Source organism: Elgaria multicarinata, chromosome 5 (assembly GCF_023053635.1).
Source record: "Elgaria multicarinata webbii isolate HBS135686 ecotype San Diego chromosome 5, rElgMul1.1.pri, whole genome shotgun sequence".
Taxonomy (NCBI): Eukaryota; Metazoa; Chordata; class Lepidosauria; order Squamata; family Anguidae; genus Elgaria; species Elgaria multicarinata.
In genome coordinates this window covers 138,123,563-138,142,165 of record NC_086175.1, presented here as the reverse complement: position 1 = coordinate 138,142,165, position 18,603 = coordinate 138,123,563, and the positions used below count along the sequence as shown (strand labels likewise).

General features: G+C 48.1%; 1 protein-coding gene across 2 annotated transcripts; it reads right to left on the bottom strand.

Moving 5' to 3' along the window:
* Positions 1-468: 468 nt before the first annotated feature.
* Positions 469-18,603, bottom strand: LOC134399798 (secreted frizzled-related protein 2-like). 2 transcript variants are annotated; one of them, XM_063127901.1, is made up of 4 exons: positions 18,541-18,603; positions 2,462-2,964; positions 1,534-1,611; positions 469-1,280 (listed from the first exon to the last, which is right to left on the bottom strand). In XM_063127901.1, the coding sequence occupies exons 2-4, from the start codon at positions 2,955-2,957 to the stop codon at positions 973-975; spliced, it is 882 nt and encodes a 293-aa protein (XP_062983971.1). In that variant the 5' UTR covers positions 2,958-2,964; positions 18,541-18,603; the 3' UTR covers positions 469-972. The 2 variants fall into 2 exon arrangements, with proteins under 2 accessions (XP_062983971.1, XP_062983970.1); XM_063127900.1 differs by lacking the exon at positions 18,541-18,603 and adding an exon at positions 7,627-7,724.

Sequence of the window (18,603 nt, the reverse complement as noted above, 5' to 3'; positions counted from 1 at the left end):
TCTTCTGTACACCGTGTTCAGTCGGGTTCTAATTCCTGTTTACAAATCAGATATGAGTGCATGTAGACTGGTGTTTACAAATCTTAAACATGGAGTGGAGAAGGGGATGTACATTTCAATAATAGAATTTTCAGGCTTGTATTGACAGATGCTTTTCTTGTGACTTGCCGTCCCCCTTCAATTCTACACAAGATGAAGACCGTAGGAACTCAATATAGACTAGGGTGACCCTATGGAAAGGAGGACAGGGCTCCTGTATCTTTAACAGTTGCATAGAAAAGGGGATTTCAGCAGGTGTCGTTTGGATGCATGCAGCACCTGGTGAAATTCCTTCTTCATCACAAAGTGAAAGCTGCAGGAGACCTACCTTCTTTTGTACCTGGTCAAGAGGGCAGGGCTCCTGCAGCTTTCACTGTTGTGATGAAAAGGGAATTTCACCAGGTGCTGCATGCACACAAATGACACCTGCTGAAATTCCCTTTTCTATGCAACTGTTAAAGATACAGGAGCCCTGTCCTCCTTTCCATAAGGTCACCCTAATATAGACACTCAGCCAAGACCTAACTGGCAAATGCAGTTAGGGTGCCTACACGCACACAAGCAATGAAAATTAAGGAGCTAATGGAATTTAAGACAGAGAAACAGAAATACAACGGGAAGAACTAACGGGAAACTTGGACTGGAAACCAATTAAAGGAAAACAATTAAAAAAACCAACGTGCTATAATATAATGGCAACGAAAATACCTGGGTGGCTGCCAAGAGCCAGACAAAACTTACAGGCATTATTTGGTAGTCTGGCATCAAGGCTCGGCATAGGTGGGCCCCTGCTGAGGGCCCACCTCCCAACAGGGCCCCCCGGGCTCTTTGCCCATCAAGGGCCCGCAAAAACCTGGAGCAGTCTCTGGCTTGAGCCACGAAGATCCACGTGTGGGTGGTGGGCAGGAGGGGCCGCGTAGCCAGGCTTTGCCGCTAACACTGCAGCTTCCGCACAACCCTGGAGAACTTCTTCAGCTCCTTCTCCCCCCTCCGCCACCTCCTGACCCAAGAGATGACCAGCTGGCCAGCAACCCTGTGCCCCATGGCCAGGACCACGGATCCCGGAGCCCCCGCCAGCTCCTGGCAGGAGCAGGCCTCTCCGTTGGTCAGCCACAGGACCGGCTTTTTCAGCTCTTCTTCCGACCAGCCGTCCTGTTTGTACAGGGTGCGGCCGCGGAGCTCCGGAACCACTTTCAGGTCCCCTTCGACGCCGGACACAGATTTGATGCTCATTTTTATAGCTGTGGGAGAAGAAGGCAAGAAGAAAGAGACCGGCTGAATGTCAACGCTGGGGCTGCGATAGGCAGCTTGCTAGTTCTCGGCCATTTTGGCTCTCCCCGTCCCGTTGCCCCTGGAATTTCTCCCATCTCCCTCATAGCCTCTGGAGAGCACCCCAGTCCCAAGCGGCTTATGAAACGGTGGGCAGCTGGGACCGGCGCGCCTGCTGCCCCCATCATCCCCAGCAGCACGGAGGGGACAGGACAGTAGACTCACCAAAATCCCGGCTGCAGGCATTTTCCAGGAATTCCTTCTCGCTATGGCCAGTATCAAGACAGGCTGTGCACACCCCATCTGGAAGAGCAAAGGAAGACAGAGTGAGAGGAACAGTGGGAAAACGGAGGCTGGCGGCTGAGCTGGAGCTGCTGAGGGAGCCGAATCATAGAATCATAGAAGAGCAGAGTTGGAAGGGGCCTACAAGGCCATCGAGTCCAACCCCCTGCTCAATGCAGGAATCCACCCTCTAGATAGTTGGGGCTGCTGCTCCCTCTTGGGAGAGAAAACCACAGGGGCAGGATCTGTGCAGAACCACCGTTCCCAGGGTCCCTGGGGCAGATGTTGTGATGCAAACCAGTTTGGACTGGTGTCGTGATTGTTAGTACCTCGTAAAAGGGATCAGCAGCCTCCCTTCTGTGCGTTTGGACAAACATTTCACAACGCCTCCCATTCCAGCCCTGATCCCATCATCCCCCCTCCACAATCGAACCCTTTCTCTCCTTAATCTTTTTTTATTTTACATTAGCTCATCAGCCGGTGCTATCAACTCCGCCCTCTCTCTTTCTCCCCAGGCGTTGCTCCACACCTTTAATCCTCGTTATCCTAAGGCCGAGAAACGTCTTTGTTTATGGCAATGCAGTTTCTGAGGATGCTGGACTCTGGGGCTAATATTACGCTGCATGCATGCTCCCCGACCCCCCCCCCCCTCCAACGGAATTGATGCAGACGCACTGCTTTGGTGCTGATATGGGGGTGCACAGCTGGCTGTGCACGTAGGCACAGAGCTGAAGCAACGAAGGGAAAAGCCGGGCCAGAGCTTGGAGCCGGCCACGGTTCCCTCCCCCTGCTCCTGCCTCCGCTGGTGTGGTGCTCCCCTTCCCCCTCAGGGCTTCTGTGGGGGCTTTCCCAGACGTGCCCCCTCCCTCACCTTCTCGGAGGACTGGCAGCCGGTCCAGCCGGTCATCCTGGCCCAGGGGCGGGATGCAGAGCTCGTTGCCCTGAGGGAAGCGGCTGCAGTTGAGCATCTCCGGCCAGGGGAAGCCGAAGGCGGCCATGACGGGGGTGCAGCCGTCCCGGACGGCCTCGCAGAGGGAGCGGCAGGGGAAGATGGGCTCGTCCAGCTCGTTGATGCAGACGGGGGCGAAGAGGGAGCAGAGGAACTTCTTGGTGTCGCGGTGACACTGCTTGGTCAGCAGGGGCACCCAGGACGCGGTCTGCTGCAGCGCCTCCTTCATGGTGTCGTGGCCCAGCAGGTTGGGCAGCCGCATCTCGCTGTAGCCCACGCCATGGCACAGGCTCATGCTGCTGGGCACGGGCTTGCAGCTGCTGCGCCGCGAGCTCAGCTGGGCCAGGTGGTGGGGGAAGGCGGAGGCGGAGGAGCTCCAGGCGGCCAGCAGGAGAGCCAAAAGCCCCCGGATGTCCATGAGGAGCCTGCAGGATCATAGAATCATAGAATAGCAGAGTTGGAAGGGGCCTACAAGGCCATCCAGTCCAACCCCCTGCTCAGTGCAGGAATCCACCCTAAAGCATCACTGACAGAGGGTTGCCCAGCGGCCTCTTGAAGGCCTCGAGTGTGGGAGAGAAGGACACACATGGGGGTGGGTGAGGTGTGTTAAGTATATGAAAAGAAATACTTGCTTAGTCATTAAAATTGTGTGTGTATGGCTATCTCAGGGTTAAACAGAGAAATTCTATCTGTGGGCAATTACCTTGAGATAGAGGCTGTTCTGGGAACCTTGCCAAGATTCTAAGTTAGCCTCATCACAGCTGTATGTAATGTAGATAAGAATTGTGTAAGATGTGTATATAGTTTCTCACTTTGTAAAATGGAACTGATCACTGCTTACTGATCACTGCTCTATGATCACTGCTCTCTGTGTATGCCTCAGTGTGCTGATCTGAACTGATCTGAATTGAACTGCACAGAAGCCTGAAGGAAATAAACCAGCTCTGCTGTGTAAGACCTGCGTGATGTGTGTTTGTTTCTGAGCACAAACAGAGTTCCAGAGAGAGAAAAGTTCTGGCACAATAACCCAACAAAGGTTATGGGCCCAGTCCAGTCCAGGAAGCCTACGCCAGCTTAACCCAGGCAGAAGAACCAGAACTTGATGGGAACAGTGCAGTATCAGAACCAGGAGTCTGCTAAAACAGAAAACTGTTAATGAAGGAAGACATCAAGCTAAAGCCAGTGCTGCAAAGTGAGGAAAAATCTCAGTCGGCTGACTCTGAGGAGGACTCTGAGCAGGAGGACGGTGAGATACCAATTCCTAAAGCAGAGGAAATGGCAGGAGCTAATATGTCTGGTTTGCATCAATTGTTGGAAAAGCTGAATGACTCTAACTATGCATTATGGTCTTACAAAATGCAAATGTATCTGATTCAGGCTGAACTGTGGTATGTAGTCACAGAGGATCCACCAGATAGAGCAGATCCACAGAATGCTAAATGGTTTAAGGACGATGCAAAAGCAATGGCAGTTATTGCATTAGCTGTGGAAGACTCTCAAATTTCCTTCATTCAGTTTTTGAATACATCAAAAGAGTGCTGGAATGCGCTACAAGCTGTATATCAAAGAGAAACAGCGGGCAGTAAAATAATTCTAACCCGGAAGCTGTATGGAATGAAGCTGAAACTAGGGGAGTCTATGTCAAACCATTTGAAAAGCATGAGAGAAATCTTCAATCAACTCAGGGCACGAGGGATGGAGTTTACAACTATACACCAAGTCTATGTGATTTTGTCAAGTCTTGATTCATCGTACGACGCGGTTGTCACCATGATGGAAAGTCAAGAGGAGAAAAATTTAACTCTCGAGTATGTAGCTGGAAAACTACTGGAAACCTATGAAAGAAGACAAGCTTCAAAACAACAGAGCTTTAAACTTCCTGTGGCTGAATTTCAACAAAGCCATAAATCTTCTGACGTGGTGGCTGCATTAAAGGCAAGGAAATGCTTTAACTGTGGTTCCACAGGACACTTAAGGTGGGATTGCAACAACAAGAAGAAAAAGCAGTCAACAGCAAAGTGGAGAGAAGAAAACAACATGAATGAAGCTGAATCAACAAAGAAGTGTCTTCTAGCAAGAGTCAAAGAGACAATGAATCCTTGGTTTTTGGACTCTGGGGCTTCAATAAGTATGGCAAAAGACAAACTTTCATTTGTAACCTTGGAAACTTCTACTTCAGAGCAAAAGTGTGTTACCCTTGCAAATGGAACAAAAATCCAGATTTGTGGTGTGGGTAATGTATATTTTGATTGTCTGGGAGTTGAACTACAAAGTGTTTTATATGTACCAAAATTGGAAACAAACCTTCTAAGTGTGTTTCAGTTAACAGAAATGGGGTATGAGGTTTGTTTTACTGAAGAAAATTGTACTATAAAACAGGGAAACAAGGTGTGTGTGCAGGGAATAATGAAAGAATCTTTGTATGTGATTAATACTTGTACAAAAAATGAAGTTGTAGCCAGCAAAGTCACAACAAAAACAATAGCCAATTGCAAACCACACCAAGAGTGTATCCATTTAACTCATAAAAGGTTTGGTCATGCTAACTATAAAATAATTTCTAAGATTCCAGAATTGTGTGAAGGGGTGAAAATCAAACCATGTTCTAACTATGTAGAATGTAATGTATGCAGTGAAACCAAGTGTCATAAGTCAAACATTCCAAAACATAGTGAGAGAACAACAAAAAGAATTTTTGAATTAATACATGCAGATCTTGCAGGTCCTTTTGAGACAAGTCAAGGAGGAAACAGATTTTTCTTGTCTATTGTTGATGATTACAGTAGATTTGGATTTGTGTATGTGTTAAAACAGAAGAGTGAAACTTTTGGAAAGTTTAAAGCCTTTGTTAAGTGGAGTAAAAATAGATTTAAAGAACCTATAGCTAATCTAAGAACGGACCGGGGAGGTGAATTTCTTAGCAACCAATTTAAAAAATTCCTCAGTGATGAGGGTATACAACATAACCTTACTGCTCCATATTCACCATTTCAAAATGGAGTTGCAGAAAGGAAAAACAGAACCTTGCAGAACATGTTAAGAGCTCTATTGAAAGAGTCAGGATTGTCTAATCTGTTCTGGGCAGAAGCTTTGTCCACCTCAAATTATTTGTTAAACAGGCTTTACCACTCTGTACATGAAAAAACCCCATATGAAATGTTTTACAAAAGAAAACCTAGAGTGTCACATATAAGGGTTTTTGGAAGTAAATGTTTTGCTCATATTCAGAAAGAAAACAGACCAGGAAAGCTAGCTCAAAGAGGTTTGGAATGTAAACTGTTGGGATATGATACACAAACAAAAGGCTATCGTTTGTGGTCTCCATATCACAAAAGTGTAATTGTGAGCAGAGATGTAGTTTTTCATGAACAAATGCAGGAAACAAAACAGTATGTAAGTTTGCCTGTAGAACAGAAAGCTGTAGAAACAGAAGAAATTCCTGAACAATCTCAGCAAGAGAGGGAGGGGGAAGAAACTGTAGAGGAGGAAACTATGCCTGTAACTATGCCAAGACGATCAGAAAGGGAACGCAAAGCTCCAATTCGTTACTCAGATGAATACCAAAGCAAACAGGTTTCTCATAGAGCTTTACTAATAGCCTATGAACCTACTTCATTTGAGGAAATTCAGGAAATGGAACCTACAGAAGCTCAGGGCTGGCATGAAGCAATGTCAGAGGAAATCAGAGCAATGGAAAAAAATGAAACGTGGGAGCTAGTACCTTTACCTGAAGGTCGTAAAGCCATTACCTGTAAATGGGTATTCAAAGTAAAACAAAATGAGGAAGGACAGGTGGAACGTTCAATGGTAAAACACAAAGAGATGCTTTTAAAGCTGGGTCTCAGATTGTAACACAATTTAAACAACATGCGCAAGAGGAGGACTGTTAAGTATATGAAAAGAAATACTTGCTTAGTCATTAAAATTGTGTGTGTATGGCTATCTCAGGGTTAAACAGAGAAATTCTATCTGTGGGCAATTACCTTGAGATAGAGGCTGTTCTGGGAACCTTGCCAAGATTCTAAGTTAGCCTCATCACAGCTGTATGTAATGTAGATAAGAATTGTGTAAGATGTGTATATAGTTTCTCACTTTGTAAAATGGAACTGATCACTGCTTACTGATCACTGCTCTATGATCACTGCTCTCTGTGTATGCCTCAGTGTGCTGATCTGAACTGATCTGAATTGAACTGCACAGAAGCCTGAAGGAAATAAACCAGCTCTGCTGTGTAAGACCTGCGTGATGTGTGTTTGTTTCTGAGCACAAACAGAGTTCCAGAGAGAGAAAAGTTCTGGCACAATAACCCAACAAGGTGGGGGTGGAGGAATGAAGCGGCGCACCTGGGGCGGGGGCAACCTTTCTCAGCCGGAGGGCCGGGCTGAGCCGGGTTGCAATTAAACCTCAAAAAAACCAAGATTATGGCAACCAGCTTGATTGATAACTGGAAAATAGAGGGAGAAAACGTGGAGGCAGTGACAGACTTTGTATTTCTGGGCGCAAAGATTACTGCAGACGCTGACTGCAGACAGGAAATCAGAAGACGTTTACTTCTTGGGAGGAGAGCAATGACAAATCTTGATAAAATAGTTAAGAGCAGAGACACCACACTGACAACAAAGGTCCGCATAGTTAAAGCAATGGTATTCCCCGTAGTAACCTATGGCTGCGAGAGCTGGACCATAAGGAAGGCTGAGCGAAGGAAGAGAGATGCTTTTGAACTGTGGTGTTGGAGGAAAATGCTGAGAGTGCCGTGGACTGCAAGAAGATCCAACCAGTCCATACTCCAGGAAATAAAGCCAGACTGCTCACTTGAGGGAATGGTATTAAAGGCAAAACTGAAGTACTTTGGCCACATAATGAGAAGACAGGACACCCTGGAGAAGAGGCTGATGCTAGGAAAAGCGGAAGGCAAAAGGAAGAGGGGCCGACCAAGGGCAAGATGGATGGACGATATTCTGGAGGTGACGGACTCGACCTTGGGGAAGCTGGGGGTGGCGACAGCCGACAGAAAGCTCTGGCGTGGGCTGGTCCACGAAGTCACGAAGAGTTGGAAACGACTGAACGAATAAACAACAACAATTGACCTTAAAACCATTTTGTTTTATTTGGCTTGTGGCTGTTCACTGAACCCCACATGAGGCCTCTTCATTCTGGCTCCGCACCCTTCTGCGGGCGGCTTTGGCTTCCCTCCGCCTTCTCTGCCTCCTCTGCAGCCGGCACAGGTGACGCTGGATCTTCTCCCTCGGTAATTCGGAGTCTCCCTGCTGGGGCAGCACGCTCTGCTGTTGCTTCTGGGGGAGGAGGAGGAGGAGATGGGAGCAGGAGAACGGCGCCGTGACCTTCCTCCTCGCCGTTTTAATGGCGCAAGGGGGCAGGGATGCGCTGTTCCCCCCCCCCAAAAAGCTCCATCAATAACCTCGAGGGGAGGGCTCTCTGCAGGCCCGCTCCAAGTTTCCATGAAATGCCAAAAGCCTGGCGCCCTTGAGATGCGGACAACTGCAACTCCCATCATCCCCAACAGCCCGCTTGTGTGAGTACAAGGAACTGCAGTGGGTGACTCCATGGCGCTGTGAAAAGCAACCGGGTGTGTGTGCGCTCCGGGCTCCAAGACGGGAGGTTGAGATCCAGCTGGAGACCCGGAGCGTGTGTTGCTTGCACTGGAAGCGACACCTGGACCACGGGAGCAGGGCCTCTGAGCACCCCCACCCCACCCCCAGCTGCCCAGAGTCCGGGGGGGGGGCTGTTTGTAACTAAGTAAGCAGCCCTTCACGGCCCCAATTTTAAAAGTGACGGCTGTGCAGGTTAAACCACACACACACCCATTTCCTTTGTGCACTGGCTGGCAGTCGAGGGACAGCAGGCCTAATGAAAACGCCACCCCCTGCCAATCCGCAGAGGGCCGTGGCTGTGGGCCCTGCCACACTCACCTGCGCGTCGCCAAATTCCTGTATGAGGAAGCCGGCCAACACGATCAATATGCCGATCGTGATCCAGTCGTAGTACCACGGCTGGTCCAGGGTCAAGAGGACGTCCCACTGCCACTGCCACTGCCACTGGGGCTGATCCTGCTGCATCTCACGGGGGTCCAACAGCCCCACATAGGCCCAGGCAGGGCGCTGTGGGCAACAATTGCCCCAGAGGCTGCTGCTCAGCACGACCACCACGGCCCACACAGCCTCCCGCCCCATACCTCTTCTGGGAGGTGCGTTCCAGAACCCACCCCCGGTTGCTGGGCTGTGAGGGAGCCACATCACAAGAGGTGGGAGGGGCTGGCAGGGGAGAGCAAGGGCAGCCCTGTGCTGGTGCCTGGTCCTTTAAGGCGGAGCCCTGCATGGAGCAGGGGGTTGGACTGGATGGCCTTATAGACCCTTCCGACTCTGCTATTCTATGACTGGAACATAGCAATTGAAGGATATAACTTGTTCAAAAAGAACAGAAGAAATAGAAAGGGAGGCGGAGTTGCACTATATGTTAAAAATACCTATCCCTGCACAGAAATACAGGCGGATGAGACTGGGAGCCCCGTCGAGAGCGTCTGGATTAAAATAAATGGGGCTAGGAATAAAAAGAATATGATCATCGGAGTCTACTACCGACCACCCAATCAAGGAGAAGACGAGGACGAAACTTTTGAGAAACAAATTGCCAGTGTTTCAAGGAAGTGTGATGTAGTAGTGATGGGGGACTTCAATTACCCTGATATCTGTTGGGAGACAAATACTGCCAAAAGCGGCCCTTCCAAGAAATTCCTGACATGTGTGGGTGATAACTTTCTCCTACAGAAAGTGGTGGAAGGAACTAGAGGATCGGCAATCCTTGACTTGTTATTGACCAATAGGGATGACTTAGTGGATAAAGTGGCAGTTACGGGAACTCTGGGGGAAAGTGACCACGTCATACTTGAATTCTTGATTATGAAGGAGACAAAAGTCGAGCATAGCCATACATGTACTCTGGATTTTAGGAAAGCTGATTTTAATAAACTCAGAACTATAATAAGTAAGGTCCCGTGGCAAGGGAGCCTAATGAGAAAAGGAGTGCAGGATGGGTGGGAGTATTTAAAAAATGAAATTTTAAAGGCACAGTTACAAACAATTCCAACAAGGAGAAAAGATAGAAGACAACAGAGGAAACCAATGTGGCTCCACAAAAAGCTTAGAGATGACCTGAAAACAAAAAGGGATACATATAGGAAGTGGAAGGAAGGCCAGGCTACAAAAGAAGAGTACAGACAAGTGGCGCAGAAGTGCCGAAATGGCGTCAGGAAGGCTAAAGCTGTGAATGAGCTGAGATTAGCGAGGGATGCTAAAAGCAATAAAAAGGCTTTCTTCAGATACGTGAGTAGTAAAAGACAGAGGAAAGAAATGGTGGTTCAACTGCTTAATGAGGATGGCAAATTGATAACAGACGACAAACAAAAGGCTGAAGTGCTCAATTCCTACTTTGCCTCGGTCTTCTCCCAAAAGCGGGTCTATGACCCCCCTGGAAAAAGTGAAGCAGAAGTTGAGGGGGCAGGATTGCAGTTTGAGATTGATAAACAAATGGTCAAAGAACACCTAATTTCCTTGAATGAGTTTAAATCTCCAGGGCCCGATGAACTGCATCCAAGAGTAATGAAGGAGCTAGCAGAAGAACTCTCAGAACCTTTGTCTATTATCTTTGCAAAATCATGGAAGACGGGTGAGGTGCCGGATGACTGGAGGAGGGCTAACGTGACGTCGTCCCTATCTTCAAAAAGGGCAGAAAGGAGGAACCTGGGAACTACAGTCCATTCCTGGGAAAATTCTGGAGCAGATTATAAAGAAATCAATCTGTAAACACCTTGAAATCAATGTGGTGATCACTAGAAGCCAACATGGATTTGTCAGGAACAAGTCCTGTCAGACTAATTTGATCTCATTTTTTCATCGGGTAACCTCCCTTGTGGACTGTGGGGATGCTGTGCACGTCAAATATCTTGACTTCAGCAAAGCTTTTGACAAAGTGCCCCATGATATTCTGATTAACAAACTAGCTAAAAGTGGGCTAGATGGAACAACTATTAGGTGGATCCACAGTTGGCTACAGAATCGGACTCAAAGAGTACTTATCAATGGAACCTTCTCAAACTGGGGAGAGGCAACGAGTGGGGTACCGCAGGGCTCAGTCCTGGGCCCAGTGCTCTTCAACATTTTTATTAATGATTTGGACGAGGCGGTGCAGGGAGCGCTGATCAAATTTGCAGATGACACCAAATTGGGTGGGATAGTAATACCCTGGAAGACAGAAACAAACTTCAAAGTGATCTTGATAGGCTGGAGTGCTGGGCTGAAAACAACAGAATGAAATTTAATAGGGATAAATGCCAAGTTCTACATCTAGGAAAAAGAAACCAAATGCAGAGTTACAAGATGGGGGATACTTGGCTCAGCAATATTACAAATGAGAAGGATCTTGGAATTGTTGTAGATCGCAAGCTGAACTTAGAATCATAGAATCATAGAATAGCAGAGTTGGGAGGGGCCTACAAGGCCATCGAGTCCAACCCCCTGCTCAATGCAGGAATCCACCCTAAAGCATCCCTGACAGATGACTACCCACAACCTCCCTAGGTAACTGATTCCACTGTCGCACTGCTCTAACAGTTAGGAAGTTTTTCCTGATGTCCAGCCGGAATCTGTCTTCCTTTAACTTGAGCCCGTTATTCCGTGTCCTGCACTCTGGGAGGATCAAGAAGAGATCCCGGCCCTCCTCTGTGTGACAACCTTTTAAGTATTTGAAGAGTGCTCTCATGTCTCCCCTCAATCTTCTCTTCTCCAGGCTAAACATGCCCAGTTCTTTCAGCCTCTCTTCATAGGGCTTTGTTTCCAGAACCCTGATCATCCTGGTTGCCCTCCTCTGAACACGCTCCAGCTTGTCTGCGTCCTTCTTGAATTGTGGAGCCCAGAACTGGACACAATACTATAGATGTGGCCTAACCAGGGCTGAATAGAGAGGAACCAGTACCTCACGTGATTTGGAAGCTATACTTCTATGAATGCAGCCCAAAATAGCATTTGCCTTTCTTGCAGCCATATCGCACTGTTGGCTCATATTCAGCTTGTGATCTACAACAATTCCAAGATCTTTCTCGTTTGTAGTATTGCTGAGCCAAGTGTCCCCTATCTTGTAACTGTGCATTTGGTTTCTATTCCCTAAATGTAGAACTTGGCATTTATCCCTATTAAATTTCATTCTGTTGTTTTCTGCCCAGCACTCCAGCCTATCAAGATCACTTTGAAGTTTGTTTCTGTCTTCCAGGGTATTAGCTATCCCACCCAATTTTGTGTCATCTGCAAATTTGATCAGCGTTCCCGGCACCTCCTCGTCCAACTTCCTGACTGTTAGAGCAGTGCGACAATGGAACCAGTTCCCTAGGGAGGTGGTGGGCTCTCCCACCCTAGAGGCCTTCAAGAGGCAGCTGGACAGCCATCTGTCAGGGATGCTTTAGGGTGGATTCCTGCATCGAGTAGGGGGTTGGACTCGTTGGCCTTGTAGGCCCCTTCCAACTCTGCTATTCTATGATTCTATGAGTGGTGGCAGGCCTGGCGTCTTCAGGGCTGCTGGGGATGGCTTCATGATGAGGCACTCTGCACATGGCTCAGGGCTATGCTGCTCTTTATTTCAGCATCACACATTCCAGAGCTAAAATACACACTAGTGAGGGAGGGGCTGTGATCCCCCCTCCGAAAGTAATGTCCGTGCTCTAGCCAAATGCCTTCTCCCCTCCAAGCGCCCATCACCTGCCCTTCCCCGTCTGGAGGGAGAGAAGGATTTCCCCCTCAGTGGCCACCAGAGGGCAGCCTGGCATTGGTGGTTGGATCCACGTGGACTTGAGTGGCACAGCCCAAGCAGGGCCCAGTCATGGGGGTGGGGGTGGGGGACTTTACCCCAGAGATTCAGGGACCCCCAAAGCCAGGCTGCTGTTCCTGCTCAAGGATATTTTACCTCTGCAAAGGATGGGTGAAGGGAACTGGGGCTGGCCTGTCTTTTAACGTGTTAATTTTATTGTTATGGTTCATAGGAAAAGGGAGAGAAGCGGCCCAGCTGCATGGGGGAGAATGGTGAAGCCAGGAACCGCTTGGGGCATGTCCGCCCGGCCTTGAGAGACATTAACATCTCAGGCGCAGGTGTGAAAGATCCACGTAGGAAAAGCCAAGGGGAGGGGGGAGGGAGTTGGGGAAAAGGAACTATCAAGCATACTTTGTGGGGGGAGTTGAGTGCGGCTGGCTGACTCCAAGGTTGGGTGATGTATGAACTGTAGTTTTAGTTTCCTGGCTTGCTTTTTCTGGCTTCTTATATATATGCATGTTTTAATAGTTTTTAGTATGCTAATCCCATGTAACCTACCCGTTTCCTGAAATAAATGGTCTTAAACCTCCAAATTGTGAGCTGTGAGCGTTTGTTCTGGGGATCTGTGCTAAATCCAGTCCAAGGGCCGGCTTTTGCTGGAGCATGCTTCCTTTACAACCTCCATGTATTTATATTATCCTGGTATTGTGAGATTGGCTGGAGCCGATCAGAGAAGCGCTCCTAGCACAGGACAGGACAGGACACATTTGGGATTTTGGGGGTGTCGTGAGTGCTGTCAAAAAATGGCTGCCATGGGGGTGGAGGGGGTCGGCAAATGCCCCATCATGAAACACTCACTTCCCAGGAAGCAAACTGGTGGTGAGCTTTGAGAACCGGAACTTGCCCAAGGCAGGGACGAGGGAAGGACGGCAAAGCTGCTGTGGTGAACCTGAATAATGACGATGGCGCTGGAAGGCGGACCTTTGCCTCGCAGGGTCTGATTTCTTTTCTCGTTAAATATTCTGAGAACGAAAATGGAACCTGGTAGGGGCTTGAGGGAGACCACGAGGCCTCCATAGGGCCCTTTTTGCCCCCAGCCCCTACAGTGGAGAACCGCCACCCCCGGTGACCGGTGTAGGCCGCTGGGGGAGGCTGCAGGAGTGGACGGAGACCAGGGCGGGGCGGATCTGCTCCTCGGGCCCAAGGCTGTGCGCTGTTGCGAGAAGAGAGCCCCCCCCTCTTGCAGGTGTCAGGATCCAGGGCTGTCCATCCCTGTCTTCCAGGGCTTTCTCCGCTGTGGCACCCCGGTTGTGGAACTCTGCTATTCTATGATTCTATGATTCTTGGGGCTCCCCAGCTGCCAAATGCCTCCCTCCCTCATCTCTGAATGGCCAGCCCCATGGAATACAGACCCCCCCCCCAGTTCCATGAAGCCCCAGTGAAAGAGAACTGGACGTACCTTGAGAGCATCTAGTCCATCCCTGCGCTCAACTACGGGGTGGGTGGGTGCAGCCCTGAAAAGCGGCTCAAGCACCTCTAGCTCCTTATTTTTTACTACAACTTTATTAGATTGTAAGCCTATGCGGCAGGGTCTTGCTATTTACTATGTGGTCTGTGCAGCACCATGTACATCGATGGTGCTATATAAATAAATAAAATAATAATAATAATAATAATAATAATAATAAACTTTAGGTTTCAGGGAGGAAAAATGTAAATAACTGTACAATGTGTTGTTTAATCATGTGTAAACATAAGAAGGGGTGTTGGAATCCTGGAATAGGATCCTGGTTATGTTTCCATTGATTTGTTAATTGCTGAGAAGCTGGAAGAAACAGAAGACTCAGCAGAAAACTTAAAGGTCAACTCTGCACCTGGACATTGATGTCATAATTGAATAATTGGTAAACTGATTGTCTTCAATTAAGGGTTGCAAGAAGTTGCATCATTGTACAGATAGTCTATAAAAGTAAATGTATTTTCATGTACATGTATCAGAAACGATCAGAAATGATCAGAATCACTAAGAGATGTATCAGAGCTGTATTGACTGACCGTTTGTAAGTATTTGTTATCTGTGATTGCCATAACTAAATTATATTTTTATATGCCAGTAAAGGTTTGTTTAAACCAATACAAATCTCAGTCTTAATCTGTGTCTTTGCTGACTCTGCTGGAAACCGCTGTAAATACTCTGCTACAAAAGTTATTGGCCAGAAGCCCAGTCTGTGCAATAACTAATAAGGTGGTAAAACCCCATAACTCAACAGTCCCTGCCTCCACGGAGCTTCCAAAGCAGGTCGGGGGCAGGAAACAGGTGGGCAGAAGGACCTGAAGGAGGATGGGGGAGAGCGAGAGCGGGGGGGGGGGGGAGAGGGGCTCTTCCAGGCACAGGGAGCAGCAGCAACAGGGCAGAAGCCATCAGCCGCAGGGGGGGGGAGAGGAGGCGGGGGGGGGACTAGAGCAAGGGAGGGGGCAGCTGCTCCTGCCGCCTCTCCCTGCCTTGAGACAGCCACGCGCGCAGGTGCCCAGCCGAGGAACATCGGAAGCTGCCTTAGCCCATCTCGCCCAGTATTGTCAGCACTGGCTGGCAGCGGCAGCAGCTCCCCCGGGCGCCACCAGGCGGGATTTCCGCGCTCCCTGCTGGAGATGCCGCCGCCGCCGGGGATCGAACCCAGGACCTTCCGCAGGTGAGGCGGGGGCTGCTGCTGCTGCTCCGCCACAGAGCGGGGGCTCCAGCGCGGCCCCCTCCCTCCCTCCCTGCAGCGAGCGCCTCTTGCCCTGCTCCCAGTTTGGGGGTCCCTCCTCACCTGCCGGGCACAGGCGTGCGCAGCACATTTCATTAGGTGGTTCGACCAGGGAAATTTTTTTTAAGGTAAACATTTTTTAAGGTGAACATTTAAGGTAAACATTGATTGAATATACAGTAATAAAGGACTTTTTTTCATTCATCAAACAAACAAGATAAACGAAAACTGAAGTAAACTGTATTTTTTTAATTAACAAGTAATCTGTACTTTAAAAATACACATTTTAAAACGGAGACTCTGAATACTACTTTTTGGCTGAAGTGATAAACAGGCACATATAAAGACAGCAATAGGGCCTGCAATCCCAAAGTGTTAACGTAAACATAATTAGAAACACAAAACCGGATCATTGACAGAGAAGGGGGGAAGTTGTTAAGAGGGGGAGGTTTCTACAACTGTGGAGCACGTTGTCAGTCACACACAAGATGAACATAGTTTGCAAGTCTTCAAGGTGCCACAGGACACTTGATGGCTTTTGAACACAAAAGAACCAGGTGTGCCTCTGCTTCTTCACATCTGTTCGCATTACTTTAGCAAGTGCAAACCCCTTCTGTCAAGGAGGACTATGCACTCACCAGAGCCTGGCCTCATGGATCATGCAACTAGCAGGTGCACTCCAGAAAGATGCTGTTAGAACCGAGGAGACCCAGACACACTCAAACAAGCCAAGCCAAGCTACACTATGCACTCACATATTACCTTGCCCTCTAGTCCAAACATCAGTGCTCAAATCCCTTTTGGGCAGCAAAACCTGAGCTAGCTTGGAAGAAGCAACAGGTGAGGAAGGCCATCTGGCACTCTATTGAACATGTCAGCAGCCAGGGTACCTGCTCACCCCTTGCAAGCAGCCTCACTGCCTACAATGGCAAAATGCAGTGTTTGACTGGTGGGCACCTCTCTGCCCTGATAGGCACCAGCTTACAATGGTATTGTTAAGCAATTTTGGATGCTGGATGTAATGGTCTTACAGTCCCTTTTATATCTTAAAATGCATCATTTCACTTCCACATTGCACAGCTGCTACATTTCTGATGCTACAGCAATAATAATATAATAATAATGGCAACCCTGTTCATTTTTTCATGTTTCCATATATGTGCAGAGTTTCCCATTCTAAACTCACTCAAGGTAAATCCTATGCATGTTTAGACAGAAAAAAAGCCCTAAAACTCCCAGTATTCTCTAGCCAGCTATGCTAGGGGATTCTGGGAGTTGTGGGACTTTTTCTCGTCTAAATATGCAGAAGATTGTGCCTTTAACTTATCACACCGGCATGACTACAGGAATAAAATGTGATTTTCTCCTAAACATTGCAAACTTGCCAAAATGTCCCTCCAAACAACCCAGAAAGGAATTAAAGCAAGAAGAGAGATGGGATCATGAAAAGAAAATATCTGTCCAGTTTTCAGTATTTTTTTTCCTAAAGAGCTCCAATTAGAAAGTTTCTGTTACAAGAAAAAATTACTGTAGCATCCTAGAAAATTAATTTACACCTGACCACAGCATTCTCTGTTCCTAAGAGATAACCTATAACCTCCTTAGAATTCAAGAGCAAGTATTACCATTTATTGTGAACTGCCAGAATTAACTCCTGGTGCGTGGAGGGTAGGGAATGTTTCACAGTAGAAATTTGGAAGCTACAACAGATTAAGACAGTTACTCCTCTGGAAAGGATCACGCACCCTACAGGAAAGTTCCTAGGGCAGTTTACAATGAAACATAAAAACACTGAAACTGAAAATCAATCAAGCACATGACAGCAACAAATGTACTATTGCAACCTTCCACTAACTGTGGCCTTCAAAACCTGTTGGACTACAACTCCCATCATGGGAGTTGGAATCCAACAAATCCAACCAGGTTGGGGAAAGACTGTATCATGGATTATGTCATAATATAAAATGTTTCATTCATGAGTTCTACCATCTGACAGCCTAGAAAGACTATTTTTATTATTATTTATTACATTTATATACCACCTTCTTTCTTCTGAGGAACCCAAGGTGGCATGCATAATACTCCTCTCCACTTTATCCTCACAACAACAACCCTGTGAGGTAGGTTGGGCTGAGAGTCTGTGACTGGCCCAAAGTCACCCAGTGAGTTTCCATGGCTGAGTGGGGACTAGAACCCGGATCTCCCGATTCCCAGTCCAACACTTCAGCCACTGCACCACACTGACTATTAACTTACATGCATTTTAAACAAAAATGAAATGAAATGAAACTGCAAATGCAACAGATTTTTTTAATGAACCAACATCAATGGATAGATGAAAGAAAGCAAAAGGATTCCTTACAACGTTTGTTAACTCTTCGTTCCTCTTAGTTAAATTTAAAAAGGACTCCTATTGAACTGAAACATTAAAATAAAATGTTCACATCCCTGCCCTTCATTGATCATTCTTTATTTCTTCTAAATCAGTGGTTCTCAACCTGGGGCACTCCAGATGTGTTGGACTGCATCTCCCAGAATGCCCCAGCCAGCTGGCTGGGGCATTCTGGGAGTTGTAGTCCAACACATCTGGAGCGCCCCAGGTTGAGAACCACTGTTCTAAATGATGCAACACAAAATATCAAGCTATAAAAATGGAAAGTATATTGGAATTCATTAACAAATTGAGAGAAGCTAAATCATGAACAGGTTTCAGAGGATTATTAATTTTAAAAAATCACTAATATTACATGTTTGCTACAGGATAGTAAAAAAAATGTAAAATAAAGGCAGATGGTTTTATCCTTGCTTCTCCTGGTCAAGTTATTGGCATTTGTGGAGAGAAGGAAAGAAGGGCGGAAACACAAATACTTCTCCTCTGATTCAGGAATTAACATTCAAGTCGGGGCGGGGTCTCCAGAGACACGCCCTTCCCACCCGCCCATCTCACGTGCTGATCCAGGCCTTTGCACGGCCGGCGCCATTTTGCTGCCCAAGGAGAGAGAAGCCTCTAGGAGCCCAGGGAGAGCCTGGGGAGGCCTGTCTAGGCACTGCTGCTCAGTGATTCAGGCCCCTCCTGGGTCATCGCTATAGCGACGACCCAGAAGAAGTGCAGACAAGCCCTGGAAGTGCCTAGAGAGGCCCTCATTTCTGGGCTTCCTGAAATGGCCTTTGCAGGGCAAACATGGCGGCGGCGGCGGATTAGGAGGTTCAGCTGCACGCCAATGCTGCCGGGGGGGGGGTCTCTCACGCCCGCCCCCACGCCCGCCCCCGCCTCTCTTGCTTTCTCCCCTTCCTCCCCCTCCCTCTCTCCCCCGGGCCTCCCTCTGCACGCCCCCCCTCTTTATTTCTTTAATTGCATTTCTATACCGCCCCGCAGCCGAAGCTCTCTGGGCGGCTTGCCATCACTTTGATAGGGGACCCCCTCCCCAAGTCCGGCTTTACCTGGGCGCTGCCTGGGCTGGGGCTCTGGCGGGTCCGGGCTGGGCCAGCAGCAGCAGCGCTGGA